This window comes from Meles meles, chromosome 9 (assembly GCF_922984935.1).
Source record: "Meles meles chromosome 9, mMelMel3.1 paternal haplotype, whole genome shotgun sequence".
NCBI lineage: Eukaryota > Metazoa > Chordata > Mammalia > Carnivora > Mustelidae > Meles > Meles meles.
The window spans coordinates 39,040,697-39,056,207 of record NC_060074.1 but is presented as its reverse complement, the minus strand read 5'-3'; the positions used below and the strand labels follow the sequence as shown (position 1 = coordinate 39,056,207).

Here is a 15,511-nt window from a genome sequence, read left to right as displayed (position 1 = left end):
CCAGTTCCTAAGAGCTTGTTGAGCACAATCCATTCAGACGTGAAGCAAGGCAGGCATTGGAAGATAGGACTATGCAGACAAAAAGGGCATTCTTTTATAATTTGGGGGTTTTCTTAATGCATTTCCTGAGCACCAGGCCCAGGGAAGTGCATCAGTGGTTGAACGATCTTCTCCCAGTCTCGGCCTGGTTGCTTCCAACCCGTCTTCACATCACAGCCCAGATGTCACTACTCAGAGAGGCTTCCTCAACCCACTCATCCAATTATTTCTCCAAGAAATCTATGCTTTCTTTTCACAACAATTTTCTCAATAGCAACTGGGGATTTCTTTAATCTGTTTATTATTTAATGCCTATCTTCTCCACCTGACAGTGTCCCTTGCCCAGCATGGGTAGCACCATGTGTATTTTATCCATTGCTTTCTACCCAAGGACTAGTCTAGTAGGTGCTCAGTGTTATGTTGTTAATTTTCCTGCCATGTTTCTCCTTTTGGCCAGCTTCTCCTGAAGAGGAGTTCTCTGGATGACTTCCCTGTGGCTAGAACCCATTCAGGCTACCCCAAGTCCAAGAAAGAGAGCAGAGGCTAACAAGCAATTGCAGAATTGCCCCCTTGTGACCAACTCCTTGATCCATTGCTACAGAGTTCTGCCCAGAGCCTTGGAGAATTAATGACACAGTAGCAGCCTCGACTCCCCTTTTCCTTCCCTAAAATTTCTCTCTTCCCTCAAATGTACCTAAAATAAGGTTCACAAAGCAAACTTACTTTAAAGAAGTCTATTTATTTATTCCTATTTATTTATTTAATCCAAATATATATGAAGTTCTAAAAGTAAACATGTGGAACTGTAATTTTTCTATGTTAGAGTTTAACCATGCATTTGTGCTGAATTCCTTCTTAACAGAACAGAATACCATTCCTACAACTCAGAAAACCATAAGTGTGTAATAAACTTCCATTCTGTTTTATAATCGTTTATAATAATCCTTGACTCCATTTTTTAAGGAATCCTTGGAAGCCTGTAGAAATCAGGTCCCCGTACCCAGAGTAGCGTACAACATCCTCACCCACCTGGAAAAGACCTTCAGTCTGTCGGTTCTGGAGACGTTGTTCAGCCGAATTAACCTGCGTGAATATCCCAATCTGACGACGATTCTCAAGGGCTTCAGAAGAGGTACGAGGCTTCTTGAATATCTTTTGGGCTATAAAAGCATGCCAGAAGCTGCTATGGTCAAAGTCTGGGTTGGCTTTCAGCCCCTGGAATTATGCACTTATAGTGCCAGGTTCTCTGGAGAGATAGGGAGTGTACTCTGTCACGGGTGTGCCAGGAAGAGCAGCCTCTGGCCCCAGCTCTCTAAGATGAATTTCTAAAAGACACATTTCTGTCTTACCTGTTCTATAATGTGGGGGAAAGTTGTCCAGTTTACCCCACTGGGGAGTCTCTAGGGAAATGCAGTTCCAGAGACTTAGTCTGGCAAAAGGATGAGGAGAGCCAGAGGGGAAGAGAAATGAATAGGGATGGACAGTAATTATCTTTTTTTTTTTCAGTACTTACTATGTACCAGGCATTGTCCCAAGCCCTCTATATGATTACCTCATATCATCTTTATTATTACCCCATTATTATCCCCATCTGACATATGAAGAAATTAAAGCTCAGAATAAGTTTCCCAAATTTACTTGTCTGCTAAGAGCAAAGCCAGCTGTCCCACTGAGGGTTCCTAGCACTAGGGCCTGAGATTTCAGTCCCCCTTTTAAGTAAGGACAGGTGGAAGGCAGAGTGTAAACCTGGAGGAGAGGAGAGGGAGCTGAAGACAGAGAGAGGGTAGAAGAAGGAAGCAGAACATGATGCGCACTGGGAACGAGAACAAGCTGGATAGATCAAGAGCAGGAGAAAGAGCAAGGACAGGGTTGGGAAGGAGAAGCCCAGCGCAAGAGGAAGAGGTGACATGATCACTTTAGGCTTAAGGCCTAAAGCGCATGGCTCATTTAGCTGAGAACAACAGGAAGAGGACCAGCAGGTCACCCTGGATTGTAACATTTTATTAGTGGGTTCACCAGTGTTAGCAGCAATCACCCAAAGAAGAATTGACTCCTTGAGCTAAAGGGGCAGCAAAAGAGAAAAGTGCCCTTCCCTGTCCACCCAGGTGCACTTGAGTCCATGCTCCTGGCATCATCGGGATGGCATGAGGAGGACTGAGTTCTCAGAAGCCATGCTAAGTCAGTCTGAGAGCCAGAGGCACCACACCCTGCAGTGCTCCCCCTGACCTAGCCAAGCTCACGCATCTTTCTGGATCTGCAACTCTAAGCTTTTGTTTTAGGCCCCTCTCCAAAATCCCACCTTAATTCTTTTTTCTGTTCACTGGTTGAGACAACTTAACTCCTGAAATAAGTGATGGAGAAGAATCATAAGAGAAACCTGGCAATTGAAGGAATCACATACAGAAAGCCAAAGGCCTAGAGTATTGAGGATGGGGTGGAAAGTTGGTGTGGCCCACCACAGGGTGTGAGGCAGGGATCATGAGTCTTGTTCTGCAGAAATGAGCATAAACCAGAGTAGAAAGGATGTACCATGTGAAGGAATTTACATTTTATCTTGTTTGCTACAGGGAGGTGTGATGTGTTTATTTATTAAAACAGGGACATGTATTAAAATTATAACAGTATACAAAATTGTCTAGATTCTGAAACCAAAACTAAAGAAAAACGGAAGAAAATTAAATCTCTGAGTTCAAAGTGAAACTCAGCTTTATGTGCGAAATGACTTCAGTATTAGACCAGAGGCCTAATGCCCAAATCAAACGCATAGAATAGAAAGGGGCCACAAAGAGAAGATGCTGGTTGTGAATGGGTTCTATGCACCTGGGGGAGGATGAATCACTCCATGCCCCCAACTCTTTGGAAGTCCTGTACAAAGAAATTCCCTATAATTCTGAGTAGCCAGGGCGTTGATGTGTGTTCCTTGGCTGATCCCAGTTGTCATTGCCTACGGAGGATGGAACAGAGCTGTGCTGACCCTCCTCGAAGCTCCAGCCAACCCAGCAGAAGGATGCTCCCTCCAGATGCTGCTGCCACTGCCCCCACCCCAGAGCCACCAGCCCCCTTCGCCCAGTGTCACCGAACCCAGTTCATCAGCACAGCACAGCGCTGAGATCGTAGGCGAGCCATCCAGCCCTTCTGACCCTGCTGTGGCTCTCCCCAGAGCCACCCAGGAAGAAAGGATCATTCCAGGTAAGGGAAAGACTTTGTCTGACACCTGTGCCTCCCCGGCCTAGGGTACCTGTGGTCGTGTCTAGAAGCCCAGGGTCCCACCTTTTGGTAATCTTGTTCATCCCGTGTGCCCACCTACCACACACAGCCTTCTCCAAGAAGGACTACGGGCCCTGTCAGAAGTTTGGGGAAAGCCTAGAGCCCAAATACCTGCTTCCCACCCCTGGAATAACCCAACTCTGTGCCCTGGGGCATTGATGCTTTTGTCCTGGTTGTTTTTACCATTTGCTTTCCTCCCTGATATGCTGTCCCCGTACCCTGTAATGATTTTTCTTCCTCTCTTCAATGCCCAATGACAACTTAACATCCGAAATAAATGATGAAGAAGACCCACAGGAGATGTTTGGCTCTCCCCCCAACACTGTTCAAGGTAATATTGTTTGGGGCTGACTTAGTTTAGTTCAGAGTGGATTTGAGGGGCAAACATGCACCTGCCAACCCAGAGGCATGTAGCAGAAGCCCAGAGAAAAAGAACTGGGTGAGACAAAGAAAAAGAAACAGGAGGACTGATGCTCAGCTCAGCACAGGACTACTTGTCAGGGATAACTCCACAACCAGTTTGACGCCATGATGTCCAACTAATAACAGTGTTCTGAACTGACACGTAACTTGCACAATACCCCTCTCTGTGACCCTCACAAAGTCTCTCACTTTCTGGTTACATGGGCCTTCCAGTCATATTCACTTTTACGTGGTTTGGACTCTAAGAGTAATGTTAGTGAAATTATTATAAAAGATGATAGGGACACCTGGGTGGCTCAGTGGGTTGAAGCCTCTGCTTTCAGCTCAGGTCATGATCCCAGGACCCTGGGATCGAGCCGCATCAGGCTCTCTATTCAGCAGGGAGACTGCTTCCCTTCCTCTCTCTCTGCCTGTCTCTCTGCCTACTTGTGGTCTCTGTCTGTCAAATACATAAATAAAATCTTCAAAAAAAAAAAAAAAAAGAAAAGAAAAAAGATGATAAAACGTTGAAGGATCTGCTGATTGAAAAATCTGTGAAAACATTGAAAGATTTAGTTTCCAAAACTGTGTTTTATATCTCTCCCAACCATCATTATTAAGGACATTGATTCATTAAATGTAACTATGGAGTATTATCAGGCACTGTCGAAAATGGTATCATGGATTCTCCAACACTGAGCATAAAGGGCCCCATTTGGTCCAAATGTTTCCTTCATTCCTCTAATACCCACCATCCATATAAGATTAACATAATCATGAAGCCAATGACAACAGAAGATTCCATCTTCTAGACTACCTAAAGAAAGAAATCAATTATTAAATTAGGAAGTAATGGATCACTGTATCCTATACCTGAAACTAATAACACTGTATGTTAACTACGTTAGAATTAAAATTTAAAAATAATAATAAAGTTGAAAAAAATTGTAAGCAGCTAGTTGAAAGGAAATGATTATTGACTCTCCGCTCTATCCCACCTTTGCTGGACCTTGGTGTTGGGTTAGCCCCATCGTTTTTACTGAGGGAGTAGATTAGTGTTGTTTCTCTCCCTCTGATTCCTGTTTGCTGGTCCTAGGACCTGAAATTTCTCTTCTCCCTCGGTTTAGTGTCCAGTAACACTCTGAGCCCCAGATAAAAGATAACAAAATGTTCAAGAGATGCCCCACCAGGCCATGTGCCAGGTAATTTTGATGTAGACAACTTTAGCTTGCCCTACTTTGTGTCTACCGAGAGACAAGGTCATTCAGGTCTTCTTGAGACAGGGCTCTCCTGTCTCAAGATATCTTTGGGCTGTGCTCCCAGCCTTCAGGAGCTCCTACATGCAGGAGACCCTGGGGTGGAAAAGGGAGAAAAGTCCTGGGAAAGGAAAACCTAGAGTGGGGTCACTGAAGATGAGAGGCAGGAGCCCAGTTGGTACCCACTGGGCCTGGGCTACAAGCATCACGAGGAGGTCTGCTAAGCACAAGCATTCATTGCCATGAGTGCTGGTGGTAGGAACCCTGGGGAAAGGACAAGGACTGAGTCAGAGAAGAACTGTGTAAGTCACCCATGCTCTGAGGTCATTGCAATAAGGTAAATTTCAAAACTGCTCCATCCAAATGTGAAGGAAACAAAATTGCTGTGTGGTCCGGGTATGGATGGTTACTTTTCCCAGTCCCCACTCCGACTGCGGAGAAGTTTCAACTTTAAAACCAGTCATTTCTATAGCATTTTGATTTTTAAGAGTTGATAGGATTAAAATAATTTTAAATGCAACAAATTATTTAAAATGTCTCATGACTGCTTGCCAAAATCTGAGATTGATCTCATAGCACTGTGCAAACAAGAAGGTGACAGTCTTACTTGAGATTTATAATGGCTTCCAGCCCTTCTGTCTTCTCAGTGCAGCAAAGAAGTAGAACTTTGTATTTATTTGCTGTTAACACGTGCTTACAAGGAGAGGTTAGCTCCTGCTTTCTTGGTCCTTGTACACAGAATTATCAAGACTCTTAGCTTCCTTCACTATTTTTCAAGGTGAAATCATGACAAAGAGAAGGTCCAAAAATATCCATTCACAGACCTCTAAGCAATAACGTGTATTTTTCCTATGATGAAGACATTCCCCTTCATTGAAGCCACCAGAATTCAAGGTCAGCGCTCACCCAGTTCGAAGCCTCACTCCCTGCATGAGGGAGGCTGAGAACCCTTCTTCCTCTCTTCCACTGAGTAAGGGGAGCCTCTCGAAACAGGTCAAACTGAGCCTTCCTCTGTGTGACAATTGTTCCCTGCTTCACGGGGGTAGCCGCACAGGCAACTCTAACCACAAATTGATCACATCAAGGCAGAGCCAGGAAGCCCCATGGGCTGGCAGACCCCCAGCCCATAGTGACGTGTTTTGCACCCTCCTGCTCTGCTCTCAGCTCACTCAGGACTTTTCCTTCAGCCTGTTCCAAGCTCTGAACTGAATTCTCTTTCCTTTGTTAGTGATAACAGATGACTCTCGTGAACCAAACGACCCCAGAGAGCTCCAGGAGGCATCCAGCATACCTCCCAAGAAGAAAGGTAAGGAAGGGCCGCCTTTCTCCTGTAGACATCAGGAGCGTGAATTTGGAGATACTTTCTGCTTTTCTGCTATTTTCTCAGAAGCTCCCACCATATGATTGTAGTCATGATGTACACATGTTTCTGCATTCACTGTGTCTTCCTTGAAGGCTTTCGTGAAGACTGCAGGGAAGCCAGGAGGCACTGAGGGCTGTTGGAATATGTATCCATTGCAATCACTTTCTCTGAAATCATCAAGGTCTTCTTTACCCACAACTTCTTGAAGGGTTAGTCACACCTCCCTCTAACTGAAAGTGGGTTCCCCTGAGAGGACACTGCTTTCTCTCAAGATAAGGCCGCATACTGTCTGCTATCACTCTTGGTGGAAGGCAGGGAGGATGTCCACTGCTTGCTACCCACCAGCCCCAGCCAGCCCCTTCTTCCTCCATCCTCTACTTTGAAGCTTAACCATTCAAATGAAATACTCCCTCCCTAGTCATCACTACCATTCTTGACTTGCCCCCAATTCCTCAGCACACCTCAAAGGCTGACTTAGAATTTTTCTATTAGTTCAAGTCCTGCCACCATCCTGGACACCTTCAAGGTACACAGGGATAAGAGTACCCTCAGATCCTTCTTCAGGTCTTTTCCAGTGACTTCTTCCTGCACCAATTCTTGGCTCCTGCACCCAAAGGCAACCCATCAGCCTTCTCATCATTGAAGTCTGGCTCGACCTCCCAATAATTAATTTCAGAATTCTCTTTTTTGACCTCTAATCCTTAAAGTCTGCTGCTTCTACAGCCATTGTTCCATCTCTGAGCTCTCCTCCTCTGCCCAATCTTAAAAAATTAATTCGAGAGGCACCTGGGTGGCTTAGTCAGTTAAGCCTCCAACTCTTGATTTTGGCTCGAGTCATGATCTCAGGGTTGTGGGATCAAGGCCCGTGTTGGGTTCTACACTCAGCACAGAGTCTGCTTGTCCCTCTCTCTCTGGTCCTCCCCCAGCTCACATATGCATGCTCTCTCTCTCAAATACGTAAATAAAATCTTTTTAAGAAATTAATATGAAGGTATCGCTACCTGGTTTCTTCCTTACAATTTGTTCCCTCTGGAGCTGTCATTCAGCTTCATTTGGATAACCAGTGCACTGGCCTTTCTCTTTTCTGGTTCATCATATGTCCTCTTCATGCCCCTTTATACAAGGTTAGAGCCCACAAACCATCACTTCAGTAACCTCTTGCTGATATCTTAATCTGCCTTGACTCTCACTGTCTTTTCCTAGTATCCTCTGGCAGGTCTTGGAGGGACCCCATTATTGGCTTTCTGCACACTGTGTCTGAAGACAGGCACTGCTGGGGAGAGCCACACAGCAGGACAGAGCACATGGGCTGTGTCTTCATGACTCCAGCATAAATGACCCTCCCATGCTGCCTGACAATTGAACTTCTTGCAATGATCCTTTCCAATCCTGAGCTTTTCCTTTGAACTGCCGACCCTCTCACCCCCTCTTTTTTCTTAACAGATTACTTTTCCTCCTACTTCATAGAAAGGCTCAGATAGGAATCCCCTCAGTTCCTGCTACCAACCAGCAAACTCTAACTGCATCTGTCCCCTCCTCTCCAGTTCCCTCTTTCCCTCTATAGCCATCCTTCCACCTCCCCTGATGAGGTCCCTTCTCTTTCCTGAGAATTCAGCATCTCCCTGTCACAGGATCTGCATTCAACCACTTTCCAAACTTATCACAGCTCATGAAAAGAGCTTCCTCTTGATTCTCAGCTCACCTCACCTGCTTCCATAGTTCTCTCCTCCATCTCACAACCAAACTGGTAGAAATGAATTAGCTAAACTCACTGTCTACATCTCTTCATGTCACTCTCTCCTCTGCCATGTTAGAATTTCTTCTCGCGCATTAGTCCATGAAGCAGCAACAAGTAAGGTAACCAGTACCTCCTCACCACTATGGTGTGAAGACCGAAAGGGAAAGCTGAAAATTATCGACACGTAAAGCTGGCAGGTCTATGTTTGTAGCCATGAAAAGATGATCTGTACCTTTTCTGTTTAGGAAAGAAAAGAAAAAGATGTATCTGGTCAACTCCAAAAAAGAGACGCCAGAAAAAAAGCCTCCCAAAAGGTAAGATGAGAGAACAAGAGGAGGTCAGAGGTCACAGGCACCTCATGTTTGCAGGTCAAGGTGTGGGAAGTTGAATTTTAATTCTAATAAATGAGGAGACATTGAAGAGATTTCATCAATAAAGTGACATGATCCCATTTTATGTTTGACAAGAATGGTTCTGGGGCTGTGTAAAGAATGAACTGGAAATGGAAAAGAATGGAAGCAGGGCATCCCATTTGGGGGACAGATGTCACACAAGTGGATAGAACTCTGGATTCAGATCTGGCAGTGGAGATGGGGAGGACGGCCAGTTCAAGACCAGCTTGGAGGTAGAGTTGAAAGGCCTTGATAAACTGGAAGCTGAGGAGCAGAGAGAAACAAGGCCTGCTCTTCAGTATCTGGCTTGAATGGCCGGGTGGAGGGTGGCATGCATTGCTTAGAGAAGATGCAAATAATTGGAGGAGAAATTTTAGAATTTTCCATTTTTTTCAAGATTGGTGTTAGCAGTCTATGACCTTGTGCCAAGCTAGTAAGTTTTTTGTCAAAAACTGAAGGCTCTGAAATGGTACCCCACTTGCACTAACACATTCTTTAGGTGTATGACTGACCACTGCAGGAACCCAGGCACCTGAATCCAAGGGGAGAGAATTCCTTATTAATATTCACAACCAGCTCAACAGCCAGAGTAACATTGCGGCACCTAACTCCCCCCACATGCAGACCCATAAGCAACGAGAAGAGAGCTGATGGAATCTTTCTGAGGGCAGATGATATCCCACAGACAAGAGACAGAGAATGAGAATGGTCGATTTTCTGTTTAAGGACAAGGACAACCATCCTCTTGCCCTCCTGAAAGGAAAAGAAAACAAAAAACAAACTAAACAAAACAAACAAACAAAAACACCCTCTTTGCTGCTTTGAGATAAAATTAAAACAAGCCTGGGTTCTCACCCTTAACTTTTGGAATTTAAATGCCTCTTTCTAAGAGGCAGAGAAAAGCCCAGGTGTCTCCAGGTTTTACTGAAGTTGTCTCCAACTTCTGGGCTTCTCCCCTTTTGATGTGTAAATACCTGTGGAGGGAGGACTCCTCCTCCACTTTGGATTTATCTTTGGGAAGTTAACTTTGGGACTTAACCTAGGAAATTAACCCTGCTCTAGGCATTGGGCAATCTCAGGAGATGAGAAGTTTTATTATCCTTTTAGATCAGACAGCAATTGACTAGCTATAGCTCTCATTCTCATGGTATGTGAAGAGCAAATATGTCTAGGTAAGTGAAAGCAAGCGTTCCCTATCTTTATTCTGTAGGTATTTCCATATCTCTGGGGGCGAGGGCTTCTTATAGAAGCACTGAGAAATCAAGGGAGTTTAATTTCCCCACAATATGCCACTCTGGCACTTGATTAAAAATCAGATTCAAAGATATAAGTCCTTGGCAAAATGAAGGCATCCAGGACCATGGGAAAGGGCACCCTAAACTTGACAAGCCCCACCTCAGGCATTGCAAATCCTCTGTGTTCCAGACTCTCACACCATGACGGGGCCCCTCAATTCTTTAATACTTTGCACTCTCCCTACCAGAGGCACCTAAGGACCCTTGGATTTCTCCTGATCCATATCTAGGCCCTCAGGAACCTGGAGAGGTACTTTTTTTTTTTTTTTTTTTATTTGACAGAGAGAGAGGTCACAAGTAGGCAGAGAGGCAGGCAGAGAGAGAGGGAGAAACAGGCTCCTCACTGAGCAGAGAGCCTGATGCGGGGCCCGATCCCAGGACCCTGAGACCATGACCTGAGCCGAAGGCAGAGGCTTAAACCACTGAGCCACCCAGGCGCCCCCTGGAGAGGTACTTTTTAACAATCCCCCTGCGCCAAAACAGACTATTTGGCCATTTTTACTCGGATGCGGCCACCGCATGTGGTGTCATACAACAGGGCCCAGGAAAGAAATTCTAGTGCTCTGGGATTCTGGTTAATTTCAACAGGTTTTACAGGGGTGAGAGCAGATGGTAAGTCTAAGGGAGAAAGAAAGGTACACACAAGAAAAATATGTAATTACAGAGAAATAGCAGGAGAAAAACAAGACACAGGAGTACAGAGATCTCAAAATCTGTGGGAGCTGGGAGCATGCAGGAGGGAGGTGCTTTCCTGGGCACCCTGGTGAAAATTATTCAGAAATCACTATTTGGCCCAGGGAGAGCCTCACCTCGGCACAGAAGCCAAGAGAAGCTCCAAGTGGTGGAACAGGCAACTCAAAGGGAGGACGATTCACCTAGGAAGTCAAATGTCATGCCAAGAGCCCAAAAGGCAAGCCCTGAATGTGCCCAAATCTCTGGACCGGAGGGTAAGGCCAGTGACAGAATCTGCCATTTGAATGGTCAATGGTCGGTGTGGGAGGGTCTTTCACGGAACAGGCAGTGTTAGGCGGGCATGTAAAGGTAACAGCAGAGGGAGGGAGAAGTGCGGAAACAGGTGTGTTTGACAAGAGGGAACACAGATCTGTTGCACCTGAGGACATTTTGTGCAGAAACAGCTCTGTCCACACAGTACCGCTGACCTCAGCTGTGACCTAAGGCAGCAGCTCTCAACCTTTTTGGTTCCAAGAGTGCTTTACACTCTTCAAAATCACGGAGTACCCTAAAGACCTTCTATTTCTGTTGTTTATATTTATCTGTATGTACTTCATTAGGCATTAAAACTGATCGTTTGAAAATATTTATGTGTTAATTCATTTAAACATAACAGTAATATACCAACTACCTATTAACATAAATGACATATTTTTATGAAAAACAAATATATTTTCCAAAAGCAAAAACCGGTGAGAAGACTGGCACCATTTTACATTTTTACAAACCTCTTCGTGTCTAGCTGAATCCAAGACAGCTGGATGTGTATAGCTGCTTCTGTGTTCGATGGGTCGGGAAACATTGCTTTGGCGGGAGGACAGGAAGATAATCCAGCTTCATGAGGATCTGTAGTTCCAAAGGGTGGAGTATTTAAACAGTTTCTTGAAATAATTCTGTATGTTCACCTTTGATATTGCACCCAAAGTCAAGAAGGGATGGTTTCTTAAAGGTTAGTTGTGAATTAGCATCTGAAACCCCAGCAATTAACTTCTTACACCCTTCTGAAACTAATAATACACTATACATTAATTAACTGAATTTTAATATAAAATTTTAAATTTTTTTAAATTAACTTTTTATACTCTGCTGCAATACAGCACATTGTGCTGTCTCGCATTTTATTTTTTTTTTATTTTTTTTTTTAAAGATTTTATTTATTTACCCGACAGAAAGAGGTCACAAGTAGGCAGAGAGGCAGGCAGAGAGAGAGAGAGAGGGAAGCAGGCCCCCTGCTGAGCAGAGAGCCTGATGTGGGACTCGATTCCAGGACCCCGAGATCATGACCTGAGCCGAAGGCAGCGGCTTAACCCACTGAGCCACACAGGCGCCCCCTGTCTTGCATTTTAAATGGCATATCTGCTTGCACAGGATTTTATAATATCTCGAACATTTGGAAAATATTGGTTCACTGAATTCGACAGTAAGCTTGCAGCTCAATCACATGAGTATTTTTCTCAAGACATTCATGCTTCAAGATGTAGCGAACTGCTTTAGATGAACTCCCCAGTTTTCCACATAGACTATTAAAAAGATGTCTACTCAGGGGCGCCTGGAAGGCTCAGTCAGCTAAGCATCTGACTTTCAACTCTTGGTTACAGCTCAGGTTGTGATCTTACGGTCGTGGGATCCAATCCTGCATCAGACTCTGTGCTCAGCGAGGAGTCTGATTCTCTTTCCCTCTCCCTCCCGCTCACTGTCTCTCTCAAATAAACAAATAAAATCCTTTTTAAAAAAAAAAAAAGATGTATACTCAAAGGTAGAAATTTAATAAAGTTAATCATTTTCATTGGTTCATCAGGAGCATTCTTCAATGAAATTGGCTTCTTCTTCTTTTTTTTTTTTTTTGATGGTCTGTGGCAGAAAAAACAGTATGTAGTTTAGGGACACTGCTTTGATTTGTCCTAGGGTACCAGCAGCTTTCCCTGCCATGACTGCTGCTCCACATGAGAACTTGTCAACATAGCGAAAAGGCAAAGATCATCTTAGTATGGGACCAGTTTTGACCTCAAAGATCTCCTGAAAGGGTTTCTGGGATACCCCAGGGATTCACAACTTCACTTTGAGCTTCTGGTCCAGGGCCTCAAATGACTGCCCCTCACTAGACATCTCCCTTGGTAGAAGACAAGCTACTGCCCAGCCTTGCTCTGCTCCTCCCCAGAGGCATTCAGACCCAGTGGTAGAATCATTCTCAGAAAGGGTTATGGAGGGGCATCTGGGTGGCTCAGTGCGTTAAAGCCTCTGTCTTCAGCTCAGGTCATGACATCAGGGTCCTGGGATTGAGCCCCACATCAGGCTCTCTGCTCAGCGGGGAGCCTGCTTCCCTCTCACTCTCTGCCTGCCTCTCTGCCTACTTGTGATCTCTGTCTGTCAAATAAATAAATAAAATCTTTTTAAAAGGAAGGAAGGAAGGAAGGAAGAAAGGGCTATGGAGGTGCAAGCAAGACCTGGAAACTCCAGCCTTCACCGCAAAAGGTCTTTTCTGGGACCTCTGGAGACTCCTATGGGACTTTCCAGGGGATTTTCTGAGACCTGAAAGAAACGTCTTTTATTTTTTTCAGAAACCAGTGATGACTCACCAGAAATGAATGAAGAGAAGAGCCTCCAGGAGCCGCCCAGCACACCATCAAGCACCCCACATGGTAAACAGGAGGGATTGCAAGTTTCAGCATGCAGTCCCCAGGAGCCCAAATCAGAACTGTTAGACTCTAAATCAGTGTTTCTCAACCCTTTTTCCATTATCACTGCCCTAAGGAGCCCTCTTAGATATTTTTTCCTAGTCAAGAACACAACCTATGATATTTTAATACCACAAATATATTATATCTCCGTTTATGTTTAGATAGCTAGGAAGATAATTATTTTGAGGAGGAATAAATTTGTCTCTCCATATACTTTATACATAAAAAGAATGATTTCCCACCCCAATCCCCAAACCAATTTTTTTCTATCTAGGAGCAGTACCACTACTGCTGAATGTGTTCTAAATATATTCATGGTACTCTATTGGAAGTTCCCAAATCATGGAACAAAAGTTTTCCCAAGACACAAATTTCCAGGTTGCCCAGTTGACCTTTCTGGGAGAGTTGGGAAGAGACCAGCTCATCATAAACACAAATGCAGTCCTATAAGCAACTGAGCAGTTACAGATGACATGGCTGTGGGCATGCATGATGACATGCACTGACAAACGGTGAGGGGACTGTGCCCTCACCACCGCTACCATTGGCCATTTGCTACCACTGTCCTCAGAGGGGAAGAGAATATGGACATTCTTTTGTGTGTTGGCAATGTGGTCATTGTGTCACAAAATCACAGAACACAACTCTCAAATGAACAGTATTTATTGTCAGAAAGAATGGGTAAAATTTTCCCACCTTGAAATACAAATGATCATTTTAACAGTTTCTCCCATATTACACTAACTTATATAGAAATACTGCAAATTTTCTCATGGATAATTTCATTTTATTTGTACAACAATCCTTGAAAAATGTTGAATAATGATTTCAACTTTTACAGATGAGACTGAGACATGCCAAGGATGAGTGGGTTTTTCCAAGATCCCATGGATAAAGGATGGTGGCATAAGACAAACACCTTGGTCCCCTAGAACTTTCTTCAGACCCCATTATAATAGAAGGGACCGAAATAATGTTGTCAACTCTTTGCCAACTCAGTATTGTCTGAAATGAGGTGGTCACAAGTTTAAAGCCTCTTTAAAATGACTTTATCTTATTACTTTCTAGATCCAAAAAATAATGGAAATAAACAATCTTTGCAAAGATCTCCTAGGGAAAAGCCTAAGTGTAAAGAACCTATTCGGTCTCCGTTAGGGTGGATCTAATGTTACTTTTTCGGGTTGTTAACACTCTTCCAGGCTACGAAAGACATGCTAGACCATAAAAAGATTTGTGCTTTTTAAAGTAGTGATTTATTTATTTTTTTTCAACATGGAAAAATTTCCACACTATAAAAGCAATAATGCAGCCGCCATTGGGATTAGCTTGCTGTGTGGGACAAGAACCACCCTTCTCCTCAAAAGCCAGTGGCTGAAACAAGAGAGCTTACTTATTTCTCACTCCCATGTGGAGGTAGGCTAGAATCTCAAACTCCTTAGTTATTGTACCACCATTCCCAGAGGGTGGCATCCCCTCACTGGGTCCAGCTAGCGGGTCTACATTCCCACCAAAGGAAAGAGGCAAGGTCTAGGAGAGTGCGTCCCCTCCATTGAGGACACTATCTGCAGGTTGCAATCAGACATTCTGTACCATTTCTTTACTATGAGTGACCCGACTACACCTGACTGCAAAGGAGGCTGGGAAATGGCATTTTTATTCTCGAAGGACAGGTATTCAGCTCGAAATCCAACCACTCGGTGAGCAAAGAAAAGTGACACCAGAGAAAGCCGAATAATCAGCAGTCCCTGCCCCATGTACCATGGTGGTGAGCAATGCTAAGTGCTCACCATTATTTCCAGTTCTCTTCCCAGCCCTGGATGCTGCATTTCTCAGCTCTTTGCAGGAGACAGGGCGGTGATCACAGATCTGGCCAATAAGCTGGTGCGAGGGTCACTTCTGAGTCAAAACGCAGAAGAGCACTGTGCCCCTCTGCACCTCCTCCCCCTGATTGCAGAAGTGTGTGGAAGAGGGAGGTGCCAGAAGCATGGGTCTCAGCCCCACCACAAAGGCTGCCGGGAGACTCCAAGTCCTGCAGGGGACTCTGTGTGACTGAGACATAACACTGTGAATATGAAGCCACCGAACTGTGGTTTTGTTTGTACTGCAGCATAAGACTATCCTGGCCTGTGTGATACAGTGTTCTCAATAAAATCCACAGAGTCTGTACGGGAAGTTACTAATCACAAAGTGAAACTCCTATTTCATATCTGCTTCCCCTAGTTTATTTCTGTACCTTAGACATCTGCATACATTATCTCATTCTATATACATAGAAGCTCACACTATAGGGTCTATAAACAGTTTTTTCATTGTATATTTAATACACATATCTGCATATCAATGTTATCT

At 44.3% G+C, this 15,511-nt stretch overlaps 1 protein-coding gene across 3 annotated transcripts in view; it reads left to right on the top strand.

Annotated features, from left to right (window-relative positions):
- The window catches only part of SP110 (SP110 nuclear body protein), a 39,582-nt gene that overhangs the window by 3,996 nt on the left and 20,075 nt on the right, over positions 1–15,511 (top strand). The window contains exons 3-9 of one of the 3 annotated variants that reach the window (XM_046018837.1): positions 1,003–1,171; positions 2,974–3,228; positions 3,593–3,637; positions 6,193–6,270; positions 8,311–8,379; positions 10,550–10,699; positions 13,043–13,123. In XM_046018837.1, the coding sequence (XP_045874793.1) occupies positions 1,003–1,171; positions 2,974–3,228; positions 3,593–3,637; positions 6,193–6,270; positions 8,311–8,379; positions 10,550–10,699; positions 13,043–13,123 (847 nt within the window). The remainder of the gene's footprint in view (positions 1–1,002; positions 1,172–2,973; positions 3,229–3,592; positions 3,638–6,192; positions 6,271–8,310; positions 8,380–10,549; positions 10,700–13,042; positions 13,124–15,511) is intronic. The other 2 variants (XM_046018838.1, XM_046018839.1) reach the window with 2 other exon arrangements.